The sequence below is a fragment of the Mus caroli genome, chromosome 18 (genome assembly GCF_900094665.2).
Source record: "Mus caroli chromosome 18, CAROLI_EIJ_v1.1, whole genome shotgun sequence".
Classification (NCBI taxonomy): domain Eukaryota; kingdom Metazoa; phylum Chordata; class Mammalia; order Rodentia; family Muridae; genus Mus; species Mus caroli.
The window spans coordinates 59,363,872-59,384,580 of record NC_034587.1 but is presented as its reverse complement, the minus strand read 5'-3'; the positions used below and the strand labels follow the sequence as shown (position 1 = coordinate 59,384,580).

Here is a 20,709-nt window from a genome sequence, read left to right as displayed (position 1 = left end):
GTATATGTAGGCATGTTCTCTGGTCTCAGACCCAACCTGTGATTCTAACTTGGGGGATCCATCCCATAATCAGCCACCAAACCCAGACAGTATTGCACAGGATTGCTCCGCAGTCCTGTTCTTAGCCATAAGGAGGTCCCACCACCACTTTCTTTGTTTTTGTACTTTTTTCAACTTCTATTTCTGCCTTTGTTCACTCTTGTTATTCATGTCTTCCCCCAGGAGAAGCAATGGAAAAATCCAGTTTCTTCATGAAGGGCACTGCTGATCTCTCCATGGACATAGAAAGAACAGTGATGCCTTCATCATGTGCATTACAGATGGGCTCTGATCGAGGTCCCTTCTTTGTTGATGTTCTGGTGGAGTCGGATCTAGATTCAGTCACCATCACTGACTGCAGAAAGTCCTTGTGATCATTCCTATCAACTTGTGTCTCCTAATATAATACCTGTTTTGGTGTCTGAATTAAAATAAATCTCTCCAAGAAAGTTTACTTTTACTTCAGTTTGTATTTGATTCATGGATGAGTTACAGAATCGCAAATATAAAGTAATTCGAGAAATAGACAATAGTTGTTGTGCAGGAGACAGTTTTGAACAATAAACACTGACTGATCTTCAAAACAAAGCACACCCCAACACGCGCAGATGTTCAGCTCAGTCCTCCTCTCTTCCAGTCTGTACCTATTGACTATGGATGGTATTCATGTTTATTTCTATCTTTTTAATATAGTTCCAAAAACCAAACTTCTTTCATTCTAAAAAGTCATTCCCAGGGACATGGTTCTTCCTTCCTTCCTTCCTTCCTTCCTTCCTTCCTTCCTTCCTTCCTTCCTTTCTTTCTTTCTTTCTTTCTGTTTGTTTGTTTGTTTGTTTTTAGCATTCCATAGCTTCTGGAGCAATCTCCAACAAAATACAGAAGGAAAAGTACCACCCCATGGGAAAATCCAAACATTGATGTAGAAGTCCTATTATATGGATGCTGTACTTACCTATAGCTGAAATTTACCATCAACCAACACACCTAGTAAGACCTCTAGATAAAGAAGTTTGCTCCTTTCCCAAGAAATAAATTTCCAAATAGCTGAAGATGAGAACTAGGTCTTCTTTAACACCTACTTCTCCAAAGAGCTGGGGAGATGGTTCAGTTGGTAAAATGGTTGCCAAGCAAGCATGAGGACATGAGTTTGATTCATAGCATCGATGTTGAAAGCCAGTAGTGATGATATGCACATGTTATTCCAGGGCTAGGGAAGTAGGTACAAGTGGGGCCCTGGGGTTTAGTGGTCAGAGCATCTAACCAAACCAGAGAGGCTGAGGACCTATCAAGAAGCTCTAAGGAATTAAACCCGAGGTTAACCACTGTCCTTCATTCACAGATGCATGTGTACACACACCATGTGTGTGCCAACAGAAAACACTTAGTATATAACACAAATAAATAATAAACTAAGTAAAAATTTTACAAGATTAAAACTACTTGATTACTCTAGAGACAGAACACTTCAGAAGTGAGCTTATCCCTTGAGGGTTTTTTTTTTTAATAGAAAAGAAAAGGAGGAATGTTTTTCATCAAGCTTTGAAAATAAAACCAGAACCTTTAGAGAGCAGGGAATACCATCCAGTCCTCCACCGTGGTATTCTGTTAGCAGCCCTGAGTACCCTCTACATGGAACAGTGGAGCTGTCTTCATCAGCGTCCTGTTGTGTGTCACCTAAGATTCTGTAACACTATTTTTCCACCCATTTGCTGAGCCTGGGTGATGACCAGGACCATATGGCTTTCACTTTCTATCTGTGTCTGAAGCCATAGGATACCTACAAAGATGGGAAATGCCACCACCCACTGGTTGGTCTTCTATATGTCTCTTCAAGGTCCTGGGATGTGGCAAGTATGGCACCATAGAGACTGGAGAAATGGCATAAGAACAGTCATGTGAAGTATGAGAATTGAAAGAAGATACAAGAGCATCATACCTTGTGTGAACATGCCAAGTTAGCACGTGCTTATACCTCTTCCCAGCTTTCTGGTTTCTGTACCACCTTTCAGCCCTAACGCTATCTTCTCTAAAAGGTTTGACCTGTGTGTTTCTCCTAGATTAGCTCTTTTTTTTTAATTTTATTTTTATTTTAAACTCCAGATTTTATTCCTCTCCTGGTATACCCCCATACCACATCCAATACCTCCTCTTCACCCCCCCCCCCGAGCCTCCAGTCTCTTGAGGGTTAGGTGCATCTTCTCTGACTAAACCCAAACCGGGCAGTCCTCTGCTGTGTATGTGTTGGGGGGCCTCAACACATACATGTATATGTGTATGCTGCCTAGTTGGTGTTTCAGTATCTGAGAGATCTCGGGGGTCCAGATTTATTGAGACTGCTGGTCCTCCTACAGAGTCAATCTCCTCCTCAGCTTCTTCCCCCTAATTCAACCACAGGGTTCAGCAGCTTCTGTCCATTGATTGGGTGCAAATATCTGCCTCTGACTCTTTCATTTGCTTTTTGGGTCCTTCAGAAGGTAGTCATGCTAGGTCTCTTTTTGTGAGTGCTCCATAGCCTCAGTAATAGTGTCAGGCCTTGGGACCTCTCCTTGATCTGGGTCCCACTTTGGGCCTGTCGCTGGACCTTCTTTTCCTCAGGCTCCTCTCCATCTCCATTCCTGCAGTTCTTTCAGACAGGAACAATTAGATTAGCTCTTACAATATTATACTTCCATTCTAGTCACTATCTGCCTTCTCTACTATGTTGAGAACCATATGTTCAAATTTTAAATAAATTTAATTTTGGCAATAAATGAGAAATCAGCAAAAAACAAAATTGGAGTATCAACGCCTGATCTAGCTTTGTGAGCTGGTGTTCTGCACCAACCCACACTGAATGGCTTATCACACTTCCTGAAAAGCACTTAAAAATACACAAACAATGGAGAGTGATTAATGCCTCTATGAGCATTCAGGGAGTGGCCCACAAGGCAGTGAGCTGGTACACGCCATAATCTAAGACTCCTTGTTACACTCTTTTGCCATCTCTTGTAACACCACTTTGGAATTTTCCTTTATAACTAGAAAAGAAAGTTGCTGTAAGATTGTAAAAATATACAAATAAAGTAACTTAAGTGAATTTGTTTCATAGCCAAAGACCTGTTTCCAGAATTGAAGTTGACACAGATTCTAAGACACCTCACCCTGTTTCATTTTAAACTACATTGAGGATTTAAGTCAAGCAGACATTACTTCACCCAATAGTTCAGTCTTTCTGAAACAAGTAACCCGAGTCTGTGTCAGAGAGCAAGATGTTGAAGTAATAACTTTGCCAATGTTCTCTAATAGTAAGCAAACAGATCCAGGCTATAGAAGCTAGAGAGTGACAATGGCCTTAATTAAACACACAGTCATGGATGCATCCAGAAACCTCATGCACCCAAAGTCACGAGACAATATGGAAGTCATCTTTTTGAAGAGCTCTGGGCAAACAAAGGAGAAATTCTATTAAAATGTTCCTGGAAACTTGGATCACTTAGCGGTTGTTGAATCCTCTCTGGAGTGTGAGGCATTTGATACTCACCAGCAGTAGGCTCAGATGCTAAAACAACTAAATCTAGCTGACCACACTGTAGGGACTCCTCAAAGAACAAGTATAGCTTTAGGGCATGACTGTTCTTTAAAATGTGCTGCTCCTCATCTGTTGCGCTTCTCCTCATCCGTGGTTTCTATTGCCTGTATATGAGCACTCTGCCCTGAGGATGGCCACACCACACCTGTCCTCTGTGACTTCCTGCACCCCCAACTTGCATTCTGTGCGTGTTCCCTTCCTCCTTCTATAAACAAAGCCTCAAGGTGCACACTGAAACCCACCACGGATTGGATTTCACCGCGCTTCTGCTTTACCTGTTTCTTATAGGTTGGCTTCAACCAGTGTATATAGAATATATAATACTCTGCCTGGTAAGTAGTTAGCCAACAAATGGTGGGTTTAAGAAACAACTGCAAAAATCTGTGATTGTCATAAATTTCCTGCTAACTACCTAGGTAATTTTGAATTTAATGTTTTTTTTCCTACCTCTATCTATCCTAAGTACCATCCCGCCTGTTATTGCCCTGAGCTACCACATCTGTCATACCAGAAGTCAACCAAGTACCTTGACTGTGACAGAATAAAAATATACAACCACCTATCAGAGACTTTGGAAGATCTATGCCATTTTCTGATTTGGATAAAAAAATACAATGTTTCTCTTCTGCTTTTGTGATTCCTCATAGCAGGGTCCTGGTTTTGGTGATCTTGTTTATTTTTCTTCTACCAACCCTATAGGTAATGGTGCCTCACTTGAATATGTAATGTTTAAACTTTCAGAGAAAGAAACATTAAAACAAACCCAATTTTGAATGTATATAAAACTATACACTCACTATTCTAATGCCTTAGATTCCTCCAGCCAAATTCTATATTGCTTGAAAACAGCAAATGAAACAAGTATTATTCAGCAAATACAAAGAGCAAGAGAACTACATCACTGCCTCCACACGTGAAGGCACGTGGATGGCTAATGAGTGTTTTTAGCCTAAGGAAGGAGGCAGAGGTGGAGGCAGGCAGCAGCTGGTAGCCAGAGTGTCAGTAAAGAATAGATGTGAGGGAGTAAACTTATGAAACATCGTGAAGAAATAGTTCATGCATCGGGTTGGTGGACATTGGAACATTTGTGTTGTTATTAAACCATGTGTCTGCCATGTGCAGTCTTGTATTACTGATGACTTGTGATTAAATAAATAAGACATAGGGCAGACAAGGCAATAGACATGGATGTAAATTTGCTCTGAGTTTGGGATTTGCTAAGAGCACCAATACATTGAATTTTAAGAAAAAAATGTGCTTCTTTCTTAAATATTATAGGCTTCTTTGACCATAAGGACGTTTTGTTTCTAGGGACCTATTAGTTTGCTAAAAATAGTTGGGGTGTGGCCATAGAAGCAACCTAAAAAGGTTAAATGGACAGAGAAAGCACGGGACATAGCAGGAGTGTATCCTTCTGGCTGCCTTTCTTCTTCCTCCATAAAAGTTTCCACAATGAATGAAACAAAATTCAGGACACCTTCTAAATGAATCTTTTGATAAAAGAAGAACTGTGGAAATTGATCCAGCTTAATCCCTCAATCAGTGCTCATTATCTTCCTTTGTTTTTCTTTTATTCTTTTACTGGTTTCCTTCCTGCTCCTAATAGTCCACTTTATGTTTTTATGTCATGTGTATATATTTTAATTATATATGTATGTATGCATATATATATATATATATATATATAGTCACATTGATAAGTGGATAAGTGGAAAACTGGCATATTTCTCTTTCCTGGTGGCTTACTTTGCTTATTATAATGATTCCCACATATATACATTTTCCTGCAAATGCCATAATTTTATTTTCTTTATGGATGAATAAATTTCTATATACACAAGGAAGATTTTCCTTATCTGTCCTCCTAACTCATGAAAATCACAATCCGTAAGAAGCCTTTTAGTTTTTACATGCATACCCGATGTTTACATGCTGACACTAACATCATAAATATGATTTTATTTATATTATATTTATACATAAAGCACAAGAATATTTGCATATCTATGGTCTTTTTTTTCTTCTCTCCACCTAGGCAGACAGAGAAGTGCAAAATGCTCTTCTTCCTTTTAAAAGCGTTTGTATAATTACTAAGTATAACCTTTGAGACTGTACATAAATGCCTCTAGCTCCTCAACAAATTTGAAACTTTTATTTGTTTTTATTTTCTTGTATGTATAAATATTTTGCCTGCCTGTATATCTGTCCAGCATATGTGTGCAGTGACCCAGCAGCCAGGAGAGCACCGAATCCCCTCAAGATTGATTTAAAGATGGTTCGGAGCCACTATATATGTCCTGGGGATCAGACCTCATCCTCAACCACCAGACAACCTCTGTAGCCTAAATTTCTAGTTCCTGGTCCATCCACACATACTTGAACTTTTAGTCAGTCCTGCTTGGAAACATGGCAATCATTGTCAAAGAGTCCGGGAGCACTCAGTCTGCACAGTGGATCATGAACATATTCACACAGATCATAATCCCAGCGCTTCGAGGATGCCGGATGTTTTTTCTACAGAAAACAGGTAGATTCATAGGTACTTGGCTATCTCTCTCACTGGCTACACTCATTGTACTTACTCACTGTATGTAAACTAAACATTTCGTATTGGACACTGTGTCAGTGCTCAAACCATGGCAACTAGGATTGAGGAATGCACTTACAATATTAGAACCATGCTGTAACCTGTCCTAGAAGCCTTCCAGTTAAAGGGGCATGGAAATGAGAAAACCAAATAGCTGGTGATAGCAACCATCGCAATCACTGCACCAAACCCACATGAAGAGGAAACTATTGCATGAAGGTGAGAACTGTACGCAAGGACCTGAGTCTGAAGCCCTGCCATCATTCTGTAGCTCTGAGATCTTAGGTGACTTAACCTCCCTAAAGACCAGTCTCTATCTATAAAACGAGAAAATGACACTACCCACCTCAAGCCTATATGTTAGTCAACTAACAGATGTGAACACACTAAGTAATGCTAATATGCCAGCCAAATGTAAACTGGCATTAATTTAAGTCATATTACGTAATCATCTTTCAGAAGGAATTCTTTTCCAGTTGACTCACTAAGTCTTTTTAAATTAGTTTAGGGTTCTGTTCATGGAAATAGCCATTTCTTAATTGAGATGACACATCTGGCCAGGATGTAACACAGAACTTAAATGAGTCTCGGTGACTCATAGCAGCTCAATTCTCTCCCCCTCAATATTTCTGCCTTTAGCCACTGTCACCACTTCAAGAACAGTAGTGTGTACATTTCCATGCCAAAAAAAGAACAATAAGCCCTATTATTGACATTTGTCTTCTCAACTGAGAAGCTATGTTCAGAAAATCTTGGAGTTCTTTCATGACAAAGATAAATTAGACTGACAATAAGTCCCTGATTGCGGAATCTCAGAATTGGAGTCAACCATCCACCCCAACTCCCTTCTGTACAATGAAGTCTCCTAAGATGTCCCTGGAAGGTGGCTGACCTTCATCTAATCTCTGCTGTGAACTGCAGTTCTCTTGTTGGAAACAATCAGTCAGGCATGCTCATGACAGGTCTGTGTCAGGGGGATATTCTTACTTTATTGGTTAGAAATGAACATTGATTAACTCATTGTCTATGACCAACACAGATTTAAAATTTCTTAAAACACATGATACATGTGTCCATTTCATGGTTATTGAGGACTTCAACATATTTTTGAATCATTTAGTAAACTTATCTTCTATGTGAATATAAATACAAGGCCCTTTTCTAAAACATCCTCTACCTTCCCAAGAAGGGCAATCATGATAATCCCAGTTTTTGCTGTGCAACTTGAATCTGGCAATTATTTTTTTTTATACAAAGGTTGAAGAAAACTCCATGTCAGCCGGCACAAATTAAGAGCTGGAAAAAAAAAAAAACCTCCAAATAAGTCATTTCCATTTTATTCTATATGAAAACTTGTTTGGAAATAAATGTTTATTCTTTCCATATGTGGTATAAAATTAATATATTTACTTAATCTAAAGGTGATTTGTTCATTGCTTTTCTCATTGTTAGGGGAAAAAAATCACTGTTGTTCATAGCTGGACAGGTCATAGTCCCTCATGGTGGCAGAAGCATACTGTACCTTGTCACATTGTGTCCAGTCAGGAAGCAGAAAGATGCATCCTGGTGCTCGTCTGTTTTTCCTTTTTCTCTTAGCTCTTCAGTCCAGAACTGTAGTCCATGGGATGGTGCTGCCAATACCCATGGTAGGTTCTGGTACCTTACTTTAAGCCAATTTGTCAATGCCCACATGGACCCACCTTGACACATGTCAGATACGTGATTCTTAATCCAGTAAAGTTGACCATAGAGATTAGCCATCATAGACTTATTTTCCCATCTACAATAAAAGCTCCTCTTTATACCTTGTATAGTGTGGAAGATGTAACTTAGAAGCAAACTAATGTTTTGCCATATGGTTTTGTGTTTTGCTAAGAATTAACTTTTTCATACCAAAGTTGGTTATATGCAAGTTATTTTAGATTCAAATGGCTATTTGTTTTTGTTTTTGTTTTTCGAGACAGGGTTTCTCTGTGTAGCTGTGGCTGTCCTGGAACTCACTCTGTAGACCCAACTGGCCTCAAACTCAGAAATTCACCTGCCTCTGCCTGCCAAGTGCTGGGATTAAAGGTGTGCACCACCATGCCTGGCTCAAATGGCTATTAATTAATGCCAATAGATTCTCTAATCTCAAATGAACTGAGGTTAAACTAGGTTTCTATTGGCTTCCAGTCTTACATAATATATAACTGGTCAAGTCACTTCACTTTTAGTGTCTCAAATCTCTCATTTTTACAAAGAGAAACAATACATACTCACTGCATTATGGTGAATCCAAATACCACATTCTTATAATGAGTTCAGTGTATCCTTTGCCTTTGGTTAAGAATGTCTAACTATTACTACTATAAAATAATTATGTGAGGGCTTACTGTTCAAGAACATGATTAAACCATTTTACTCTCATTCAGTAACGTATTTCATAGCCCAGAGAATTCTTTTATGCAGTGATAAAGCCTTTTAAGCAACTTAAACAGCATCATTGCTCTCTTTGAATCCATGCCTCATAGATAAAGGGACAATAACTTAATATGAAAGTTAAGAATATGAACTTGAAGTCATAACTTTGGGTTCAAGTCACAGTATATTATTCAGTTATGATCATGGACTATATTTAGGGAGAGGAGTAAGACACAGTCTCATTCTATAGTCTAGGTATTGTGGGGTGGGGGGTGCATTGGGAAACAAGATACCCAAACTGATGTAATCCAGGAAACAGCTTTATCGTGCAGGGTTAACACAAACCGGCTCGGCAAACATCTATCCAGAAGCTGAACCCCAAGCTCATCCAACAATCATTTTCTTCATCCCATTTTACCCCCTTCCATCCACACATAAGAACAGTGCCTATAATTTACAACTGTGTTGGTTCTTTTAAATCGGCAAGATGGTTCTGTGCCCATAAGGGCCAGATGAATAGAAACAGATAAGCATGGCAGACATATCCTGAGCACTTAAAGATTTTTGTGAGAGGTAAGCTGAAATTTTCCAGCAGCTGCAGATTTTACCATAAGTCTAGAAGTGAGAAAGAGAAGAAGATGGTGTGGGCCAGGGTCAGAATGAGGCTCACAGAAAGTCCTAGCAGTGACATAGACTGGGTCTGGGGCTTGTGTACAGGTCTGAAGCTCAAGAGAGCTGACAGAGTCTGATGCATGCCACTGGGGTAGCCTTTTAGGGCTCTCTGCCACACCCCTGTCTTTGATGCTCGCATCCCTTTTTAAGGTGGAGAGCATCAGTTTGTTTCACAGATTTGTACTTCCAAAACATCATAAACAGTGAGGGGTGGATTTTCCTCTCAACTGTGGTGGGGTTTTGTGTGTGTGTGTGTGTGTGTGCGTGTGTTTTATTTTTTGTTTTTGTTTTTTGTTTGTTTGTTTTTTGTTTTTTGTTTTGAGAGTGGAAATGAATCCTCCAAGGGCAAGACAGGCAAGACAGGATCAGACTACCTCCCAGATTTGAATTCTTCAATGGCTGGAAACCATTCCTCATTTCCTCATACCAGTCAAGCGTGTTCTAGACCTCCCTTGACAGCTAAAGAAGAGGTAGGTAGTTAGGATCCAGGAGACTCTTTGACCGATTGAAGGCTTTCATTTTTTAAACATATGTGAAGGGTAACACATACGTGGCATCCTTGAGATTTTATTCAGCTTCCCCTACACTGCACTCCCCACAAAATTATGATCTAGAATAAAAAGAAGCTTCGTTTTGATTCTTTTGAAAATAAAGTCAAATTGTAACTTCAAAGACTCTGAATCGAATGTGGTGGATTGGAAGTTATTGTTTGCTCCCTAGTACATTACATCAGTCAGTGTGAGAGTCTTCACCTGTAGTCCCTCTTTTTGGATTCTCTGAAAAGTAGAGAAAAGCTTCTTGGATCATAATGGTGAAGCATGGGACTGAGAAAATGCCTATAGACACAGTAATTATTTGTCATTCGTCTTCACTTTCTTTTTTATGAAGCAAATGGTAGGTAATTTAAATGTTTGCCCTTGGGAGGTCACGTGCCTCTGAGTGCTCATGAAAGGCAATTGTGTCTCAGGAAAAGCGATTTCAGTTGCTGTGCACTGGGAAAGACATCACAAGATCACAATGGTCATTGGATGGCCACCTCATTTCATGCAATTTCTGTCTTGGAAATCTCTGGGGGGGGCATGCTTTGAGAATTAAACGAACAATGAGACGTGGTCCCAGGCTGTATGCTTTTGGGTTTTGATGGTTTGGATGATATGTGATCAACCGTCTTGTTTGAAAGAGCGCAAATACAGAGGCAGGGTGGGAATGACACTTCCCTGGTACTACTTGGTCTCTTCTGCCTCAGCACTAGCGCTGGCCTTCCTCAGTTCAGCACCTTTTGCTGTTCATCTTTCTATTCTTACTTTTCCTCTGTTTTTGGCTTATAGCTCCCATATGCTGCTTAACAGCAGCCTCTTGACTTCTTGCCACCTAAGGGATGCCCTGCGATACTGTCATCTCAGAGATGGTGAGGTAATGCTTTTTAGTGGAGGACAGTTTGAAAAATGTACTTCATGGCTGTCATTAACGGATGTCAAAAAGTGCCTGCCAGATGGGATGGACCATACCTATGAACGCAGCCCTTGGAAGGCTGAGGTTGTGGGTTTGAGGTTTGAGGCCAGCCTGAGGTGTGTTGGACTCTATAGAGAGAGGTGGAGAGGGGGTCTAGGGGCAGAAATCATAAAAGCCACAAGACAGAATTTTCTCTGGTTTACTATTCAAAGAGAATGGTGAATCAGTATCTCTAAGATATTGTGATTAAACCTTTGATTTTTGCTCTCAAGTAAGGAATTCAGGTCCCCACGATCCAGCCTGCTTATAGTTAAACGTCTTGAGTAATCAGAAAAACAATTTGTTCAGACAAATCTTTTGATCAGCACTCATTGATGCACAAAGTGCTAGCACAGGGCTAGAATCACAAGATGCAGCAAAGAATAAGATGTTCCCTGACCTCTGTGCTTTTTATGCTAATTCAAAGAGGGAGATCATGCAATATTACATTAGTGAGTTCTGGAATTAGCTCTAAATTTGAACACAGCAGCTACTAACCAGTGTAGCAGGAACCTGGAGGGAATTCCTTTCTAGTTCTCTGCACTAGTTTTCTGAGCTGTGGGATGGAGAGACCGCAAGCTATTATGAGGAATAGTGTGAATGTCAGCTGCCATTCCTGTTGTCCTTACCCCCAAACTAGAAAATGACCATGGTATTCTATTTGAAATCCTCAAAGCACTCAAAGATCTTCTAATGTCTTTATGCATCTTGATTTCTCATAGCAAATAGCCATGGTTCACCACTATTTGTAATACTTAGTATCTAGATTTCTCACCATATTGACAGTCTACAAAGTCCCACCCTAAGACGAGAATTCAGAACTTACCATGGCACCCCAAGAATGGGCTGAAGGGAATATATGTCCTAAGTGGTTTGTACATTGTACCTCACAATCTGCAATTGACTTCCAAAATCTACAAGACTGGTGGCTTATTTCATGAGGGAGAAACTGAGGCTCTGAAAAGAGGCAGAACTTACCTTGATAAGACTTTTAGGCATGGGACAACTAAGTGGCTTGACTTCATTTTTTTTCTCACTCTATTGCTCTGTGGCAAGAACCATCTGTTCCAAGAGAGTTCACTTTGGCCACCAGGCTACAGTATTCTTAACTTCATGTTCCCAGGCAATCTGAGAACAGATCTTGGGTTTTTGGAAACTTACATTCTTACAAGGTAGGCTTCATTTTTCTCATGGGGTCATTTTGGTAAAGATCTAAGCTAGGCCTCATTGAATTTGCCATGTTAGACCCTTCAGTGTAGAATCACTGATTGTGTGTGTGTGTGTGTGTGTGTGTGTGTGTGTGTGTGTGATCTTCAAATCCATAATACTAATAGAAATAGCACATAATGCTCTTGAGTTTCCATGGCCAGGGCTCTGTTTATCTAAATGTCTTATGTTAAATATGGATATGTCCAGAGAGGGAGGGTGGGTATAGTAAGATGTAATAAAACGGCAATTGCCTCTAGGGAATAAAGAGGAAGGGATAGATGGTAACCCTCTCATGTAAAACTATAGATCCTCTATTCTATTAGCTTTTTGTTCTGTACTTGCTGAATCAGAATTTTCAGACTGAGAGAAGAGAGGTGGCACAAAGAATCCCCAGAGATCCTCATTTTAAGTTAGTCTTGTATGCCTTCATTTCCTCTTGATTGAGAAAAAGCAGAATGTTTCTACGTAACCAAATGACAAGAAAGGAAACCAAACAAGAGGGTGTCGAGCTTCCATCTGTTAACAAGAAATGTTTCCCCCAGAAGTCTTCTTTGTGTTCAAGAACCTATTGACTCTTTTTTTTTTTGGGGGGGGGGTCATGTGGAAATAGAACACTTGCAGAGTGACTTCATAATCGTGTCTGAGGTTCCTATCATAGGGCCACTGCCACCGGTTCTGTAGCAGAACTCAGCCTTGGGACTTTTATGAAGAAACTCTGGGCTGAAGGAATCGAGAGAGAGAGAGAGAGAGAGAGAGAGAGAGAGAGAGAGAGAGAGAGAGAGAGAGAGAGGAATTGCATTGCTTCTCATGGAAAAGCCAGAAGCTTTCCTCTTGGTTCTCTTGGCTACTAGCTACTATTTATGTAAGCATCTGTCAAAGATCTCCAGGAAATGAAGGAGCATTGAACATGCCAGGGTGATAGAACAAGTGAATAACTACTTCTGTTTAGGTGTAGGAATGTTTGGACATCCTCTGAGATAAGAATTTAATATCTTAACCAGAATGAGTATGAGTGATTGATGTGTTTTTTGTTTGTTTGTTTTTAAAATATTCCAAGAAATCTACCACGGTCAGCTTTGGACTTAGGTTTTTAAGCAGTTGGTCTGTGAAGACTTCAATCAATATATGAGAAATAGTTTGGCCTTCTGTGTTGACTATCAGTTTTTGCTTGACCTCTTCTTCCTAATTCTTTCCCCTTGACTCTCACACACACTAGTAGTGTGTGTGTGTGTGTGTGTGTGTGTGTGTGGTGTGTGTGTGTGTGTGTGTGTGTGTGTGTGTGTGTGTGACAGAGAGGGAAAGACAGAGACAGAGAGACAGAGAGAGGGGGAGAGAGACAGAGGCAGAGAGACAGAGAGAGGGGGGAGAGAGAGACAGACAGACAGACACAGAGAGAGAGAGACTCATGTATACACAAAGCATTCTAAACAAAGTAACATCAGCAGCTTTGGAAATAGCAAGCTATAAAAAGACTATTCAGTATCATCTCTCTGGATGTCTCAGCCTGAACTTGATACAATAGAAGCAGGTGGTTTAATTGCTACATCAGTGTTGGAGTAGGAGGACAAGTGAAGGGTTGTCCCAGAGCAGTGCTTGAAAGAAACCAAGGCTGAGATGCAGAATATAAAATACAAAGCTGTGAATAATTTGGGTAACTATTGACATAGAATTTCCATGGAAAGAAACTTCCTTATCAACAGGAAGAAATATATATAGAGAGAAAGGTTTTATTAGAGACAGAAATAATCATCTATGAAGATGTGTGTATGTATGTGTGTGTGTGCAGTGTCTGTCAACAAATAGCTAGGATAACTATGAAAAATTAGACCTTTCTCTGAAACAAATCTGCTCAATACCTGTGGGCCCCAGTAGTGTATGATGACATTGTTGGCTCCCTGATAACGAAGCTTAAGGCTATGTCCTTCCTGCTCAAGGCCAGCATGAAATAGCATAAAGAAGAAGTAGTTCAAGGGTTTTCAGGCAAAATATTAAGGGTCTTTTAAAAGGTATATTATTTTATATGTATGTGTATTTTTTCTGCATAATTGTCTTTGCCTGGTGTCCATAGAGGCCAGGAGATGGTGTCAGATAAACTGTGACTGGAGTTACAAATGGTTCTCAGTTGCTGTGTAGATACTGGAAATAGCTCGCAGGTGGTCATAAAGCAACAAATGTTCCTAACTGCTGAACCATCTCTCCAGCCCCGGAGGTTCTTGAACAAGAACAGAGAAAGAAAAACAATTGGGGGATCAGTCATGTTTCAGAAAAACCTTGTGTAATGGGGGCAATTTTCTATGACTTCCATGGTTAATATAAATATGTGACTGATTTAATGGGCTACACATTTCAACACTTCATTGTTTTATTGTGTATTCTAAAATCTTCATTACAGATGTTATCGGGGAAACTTCATTTAAGGTAAGTTACCTCTGTACGAGAGTAGTTTCTATCCCTGTAGAGTTTCTATTATTTTAAGCCATTATGAAACAGTTAGCTAGCATCTGGCCATGTTCCATCTTCATCATTTCGGTTTCCTATGATTCAGACTCAATATTGCTGTCAAAATCAACCCTGGGGTTGAGCACACACTCTCATCACCTTTTTACCACGGGCAGAGAAACTCCTTACTTTAATGTTTCATTTCCTCTCATCTCCACTGACCTCCTTACAAATAACATACTCCAAGCATAGGCATGGCAGGGTCATCTGTTTTTGGAAAAGACAGTTTCTTGGCACCAAACTGTACTACTTCCAACAGCTCCCTTTGTAGCCATGGCTGTTTTCAGGTTGCTATATACATAGTTTGATAGTTACCCAGAAGCCACATGGTAAAATGATGATGGTGGTGATGATGATGATGATGATGATGAAATATTTACCACTTTGCTCTGAAGAGAAAATGTTAGCCATTTTAATCATGAGAATGGGATCTAGACAACATAAACCTAAGTTTATGTTCTACTTAAGTCAGTGATACCTAGTGTTGTTAAGATGAAGTCCTCCATGCCTCACAGTGTCTTTTCTTCTTGCCAAGGAACCCCCCCCCCCGATTTTTCTAGATTCTAGTCAATGGAAAGTATTTGGGGGCACATGCTATTTCAACTCATGTTACTGAGCAGATAAATTTTTATGTAATTTTTAAATTGGAGGGGAATTGCATACATGAGTAATATATTCACATCAGATTCCTCATCCCTGAAACCACAGGGAAACATTGTTTTAAAAGAGTACTAAAAACAAACCAAAACAAACAACAACAATAAAACCCCATACATCTCTTTAATTAAATCTCTCCATAGAGACTGAAGAGATGGCCCAGTAGTTAAGAGCACTAGCTGTTCTTCCATAGAACCAGGTTCAGTTTATAGCACCTATATGGTGACTCAGAACCATTCTTAACTCTGGTTCTTGGGGATGCAGCAAGCGTTTCAGCCCTCCAATGGCATCAGACATGAACACAGTGCACACACGCACACACACACACACACACATACATACACACACACACACATATGCAAAACACTCATATGCATAGAATAAAAATAAATCTTTAAAAAGTACTATTCTTATGTCCATATCCAGCTTAAGAAGTCACTTTTGCATATCTGAATGTCCCACCAAAGCTGTATTGATATACGTGGTAGAATCTACCAAACACATCATCCCGACTTAGTCCCTCAGCTCAGAAGGAGACAGAAACAGGATTTCCCTCAGAGAACATGAATAAGGACCTTATTTTACTTAACTTGATAATGAACCTCTTATTTCAAAAATTACTTCTGTTCTTTAATGTTTTAGAAAATGCAATTATTTAATAATAAATTACCAAATTTATTCTTGATGGTGATTATGCTTGATAAATTTAGCATTATTAATAAGGTACATGGGCCAGTCCATTGCCCCTGCCCCCACCTGCTACAAATGTAGCAGAGGACTGCCTTGTCTGGCCTCAGTGGGAGGGGATGCACTTGGTCCTGTGGATACCCCCAAGGAAGAGGGAGGCGGGAGGGGTAAGGTGGGAATGGGTAGGTGGGTGGGGAAGCACCTTCTTAGAGGAGAAGGGGTGATAGGCTGGTAGGCTTATGGATGGGGGACCAAGAAGGGGGATAGCATTTGAAATGTATATAAGTAAAGCAATTAATAAATAATTGTTGATTTCAAGAGAACTAGTACATGAACTTAGGGGAGGAATAAAGATCAAAGTGGTTGAAGCTTTGGAAAGACCTCTGTAATGGGAGATACTGGAGGCTTCCAGAACACAGAACCACCTGGTGTAGTGTGCACTGCATGTGACTGTCCTGTGGTCTGCACTGCTAGTGGAGTAAGACATTGTTGGTAGCAATGAGTTACACAGTGTCTAATTTCGCAGCCTCCCTTCTTTTTGTAGATATCTTTATTTTAATATTCACGATGCTACAAGCAAAGCTTATTCCACTTTTATGCTGCCGAAGGAACAAAAGAAAATATAAGTATTAGGATGATTCAGTCATCACGACTTCTTCCCTCTCTATTTCAGAAACCTAGTTCTCAGAGGTCTGAACTATGGCCAGTGCTGGGAAAGGAACACATGGTGTATTCTGTTCCAGATACAACAGTTAGACTATGGCGTTGATGAAATAAAATCACTGCCACTACAAATATAAAGTGCTCAGTCCTTCTTATTACCTCTCCTACATGGTTCTCTTCCCTTCTAACAAATTTCCAGTGCAGCCAAGAGTCTGGGCTACATAGCCTCAGTTACCTTACACAATGATAATCGCAAGGGTCTGGTGAATTTATCCGAATATAGTTTTGATAATTGGGGGTTAAAAGGGAGAAACATTTTACCATTGCTCAACTTTACATAAACAAAACAAGCAAAACACACATACTGTATGTTAGAAGCCATTAGCAAATCATTGGAGGAGAGGAGGTTTAACCTGTGGGTTTTGTTTTAGGTCATTTCGTGCAGCCATTACCAGAAGAAGTTCGTGCAGAGGAAACAAATATGCTCCATAAGAGTCAGCCCACTGTGCGCTTCCAATAATGTTACATATCCTAATTCCTGCGTGTACTGTTTCGCCAACGTGTAAGTTGACATGCCACCCAGATCAGAGAGTCTAATGTGTACCTGGCCATAAAAGTTGACTAGTCTTTATTGGTTTTGAAAACGTCTATGAATAACTCGAGATAGGAATCTGTAAACTGAGGATTGGTAGGTCACTGGCTGCCTCTGAAGGTTTTGGGGTGAGGGAGAAAAGTGGGGAACGGAGTCCCACCTCTGTGTTTGTAAGAGAGGCCTCTCGGCATATGCTTTGAACATTAGTTTTCCTGGGAGAGTAGATGTGGGGGAAAAAAAAAAAACATTTGAAAAACTACCCTTGACAAGAGCAGATCAAAGTAAGATGTCTTGGTGTTTGAAGTCAGAAGGTTTTAGGTTGAGTCTGTCCCTGTGGTTTGAGTCTGTCCCTGTGGTATTGAGGAGGCTCATAGCCCCTCAAACCTCATGTCCTCACCTCCAAATCTAACATTCCAGCTTTCCTTCACTCTCCCATATGCTCTGACTAAGTCTTCTTTCCAGTTATTTTTCAAATGGATAAAAACTGTTTCTGCTTCTAAAGCGTTGGACCAAATTTTATCCCCTTAAAGAGTGTTTCCTGGGCTTTTCCAGGGCTACTGCTTCTTCAGCATCTCCACCTCAGTCTAACTTGATCTCTTATTAAATAGTAAATCTGTCTTCTCAGAGAAAAACTCAGAGATATAACTTACCTCTGAGGGTTTCCTTGTGAAATCTTACCTGCCTTTTAGAAATCATGTAATTCCCAACGATTGTAATTTTTTGTATGTCTCACTTCTAACCTGATGCCACACAAAAGATGCATGACATAAAAAGAAATAAAGTTATCCATGGTTAGATTTTTACACAATGCTTGCATCAGTTATGTTACTAATAAGCGCTTGTTTAACAAACTAAGAAACTAGATATTTCCCAAGAGTGATTGCAATATCATGGGCATGAAACTCATTTCAGGATTTAAAGCACTCTATTCAGCATGAAAAGTATGATCGACAGTGTCCTCGCATACATAAAATAAAAATAAATCTTTACAAAGTAATTAAATAAATGCTATCACTTGATATTTTGAATCAGTGTTTCAAGACACATTGTCAGAAGTAAAGGCTCTAATATGATTGACCTGGGTTGTAATCTCAATTTATGCTTAAACTATGCAGTTTAGGACATCTTAATCTCATATTTGGGGTATGAGATTGGCTATTCTGATTGAAAAAAGACAGTACCTAAGGAAGGAATAGCATAGTGGGTCTTAGTAAAAATAGCCTACATGACTTTTGGTTGCTACCAACTGAAGAAACAAGCATCCCGTTCTCCTGGAACCGAGGGTTTTCCTGGGTTACGCTGCTCTGCCAAAGAGCAGTGATGGAAAGCCAGCATGGCTGATCACTTACTATCAGCTTCTTCACAGTCAGTGCCCCTGTGGCTCTTTGCATAGTCACTGGCTCTATCACTCAGGGCAGTTAGCCCGCTCTATAGTTTTTCCCAACAGTACAAGAGATCTTCTAGATGATCTTCTAGATGATCCCAAGCCTCATCTCCTCAGTTCTCAGGTTGTGGCCATGGTCATTCCATGACATGTGCTCCTTTGAGTAGATGAAACACATGGCTGTTCTCTTCCTAAACTTTTTATTGGTCTTCCACTTTCACCCTTTGTTTAGACTTCCAGTCTAAACAAAGTTCTCTTGAAGTTCTGGGGCAAATAGAAACCTTTCAGGTATAAGAACTTATCATTATGCTCTAGATTTTTTATACACCAGTAAATAATAAGTCCTATTTCTTAACAGCTACTAGTACTGGATTCCAGGGTTATTTTATTCATTCATTTATTTATATTCCTTTATTGAAAGCAAATTCTTTTCTTGTACAATACATCTTGATTATAGCTTTCCCTCCCTTGTCTTCTTCCATTTCCTCCCCATGTGCCCTCCTTCCTCTCTGGATCTACCCCATTTCTGTCTCTCATTAGAAAACAGTGGGCTTCTAAAAGATTGACAACCAAATATGACAAGATAAAATTTAATAGGATGAACCAAAAAAAATGATTATATTGAAGTTGAATACAGAAACCCGACAGAAGGAAAAGTCCCAAGAGCAGACACAAGAATGAGAGACCCATGCATTATCACAGTCAGGAGTCCCATAAAAATACAAAGCTGAAAGCTGTAATATACACTCAGGGAACCTGGTGCAGATCCATGCAGACCCTGTTCATGCTGCTTCAGTCTCTGTGATGTCATGTGCTTAGTTGATTCAGTGGCTAATATTCTCTTGGTGTCCTCCATTTTCTCTGGTTCTTACAGTCTCCCACAGCATCCCCTGAGCTCTGAGGGGAAGAATTTGATGGAGACCTCCAGTTTAGAAATGCTTTCTGAATAGTACCTGGTTGTGGTTTCTGCATCTGTTCCTATCTGCTGATGAAGGAACCCTCTCTGATGATCACTGAATAAGGCATTGATGTATGAGCATAGCAGAATGTCATTGGGGATCATTTCACTGATACATTTTTTTCTTTTGACCAGTAGTGTTTGGTTTTACCCTAGGTCTCTGTGCTATCTAGTCTCTGATTCTTGGTTAGCTTAGCAGTTTCAGACATGGGTTTCTTCTTGGGGAGTGGTCCTTAGGTCAAATCAGAATAATTTTTATAGAAAAGAAACCAACCCTTTCAACTCTTGGCAGCTAGCTCCTGGAAACTACTAGCCAACCTTTATATTTTACCTAATCTAGACAATTTCTATAAATGAAACTATATGAAGACTTTTATTTCTGGTTTTTGGTGCCGTGGTTGAGACCCATCCATGCTGTAGGGAGCATTAATTTTTTGTGCCTTATTATAGCTGAATAATATGACAATTGCATCTACTCTTTCATTCACTAGTGGACATTGAGCTGTTATTTGGGCCAATGTGAGTAATGTTGCTATCTTTTCATATGCAAATGTGTACTTAGACATATACTGCTGATTTTCCTTTGAGTGTCATTCTATGAGTAGACTTTCTAGGAAGCATATGGTAAGTTTATACTTAAACATTTTCAGAATCATCAGACCTTTTCAAATTAGATACATTGTTTTATAATGTCACTAGTAATATACCTTTGCCAATGCTTGTTATCACCCATAATCTTGATGAAAAGCATGACAATGGGTAGGAAGTGGTCCATGACATTATGTCTTGTATTTTTTTTTTAGTGGCTAATGATACGTATTGTTTCATAGAGTTAGTAGTCATTTATTATATGCTTATTCAAATGCCTTTCTCACTCTCCAATCACATTGCTTATGGTTTTACTGTGGAATTACAAGTAGCCATTGTCATGGGTACAATTTCCATAGGCTAAGTAGAACTTCAGTATTTTCTTTAGTCCACGAACTCTCTTCTCACTTTGCTAGTCATGACCTTTAAAGCCCACAGGACGGTCATTTTGAGGAAGTACCGTTGATCTATTGCTTGTAATTCAGGGTCATTGTTTCACTTGGGGTAGTAAAGAATGACTATGATGTTGACATTTTTAAAAGTGATGTGTCTAGCGCGAAGTTCTTAGGGGTCTGCGCTTTTATTTGTTTGGTGTGTACCGTGATGAGGATTGAAACTGCTAGGTAAGCCGGGCTTGGTGGCGCACGCCTTTAATCCCAGCACTCCGGAAGCAGAGGCAGGCGGATTTCTGAGTTCGAGGCCAGCCTGGTCTACA

General features: G+C 39.8%; 2 protein-coding genes and 1 long non-coding RNA gene across 4 annotated transcripts in view; 2 read left to right on the top strand and 1 right to left on the bottom strand.

The window, feature by feature from the left end:
* The window catches only part of LOC110284945 (serine protease inhibitor Kazal-type 7), a 4,000-nt gene extending 3,732 nt beyond the window's left edge, over nt 1-268 (top strand). Inside the window, exon 4 of the mRNA XM_021150958.2 lies at nt 223-268. Within this exon, the coding sequence (XP_021006617.1) occupies nt 223-268 (46 nt within the window). The remainder of the gene's footprint in view (nt 1-222) is intronic.
* LOC110284943 (serine protease inhibitor Kazal-type 10) overlaps nt 1-20,709 on the bottom strand; it is a 113,492-nt gene that overhangs the window by 64,067 nt on the left and 28,716 nt on the right. The window lies entirely within an intron of this gene.
* On the top strand, nt 12,789-17,028 carry LOC110284946. Its single transcript, XR_002376994.1, has 3 exons — nt 12,789-12,828; nt 14,359-14,384; nt 16,904-17,028. It is a non-coding gene; the product is annotated as an uncharacterized LOC110284946 (long non-coding RNA).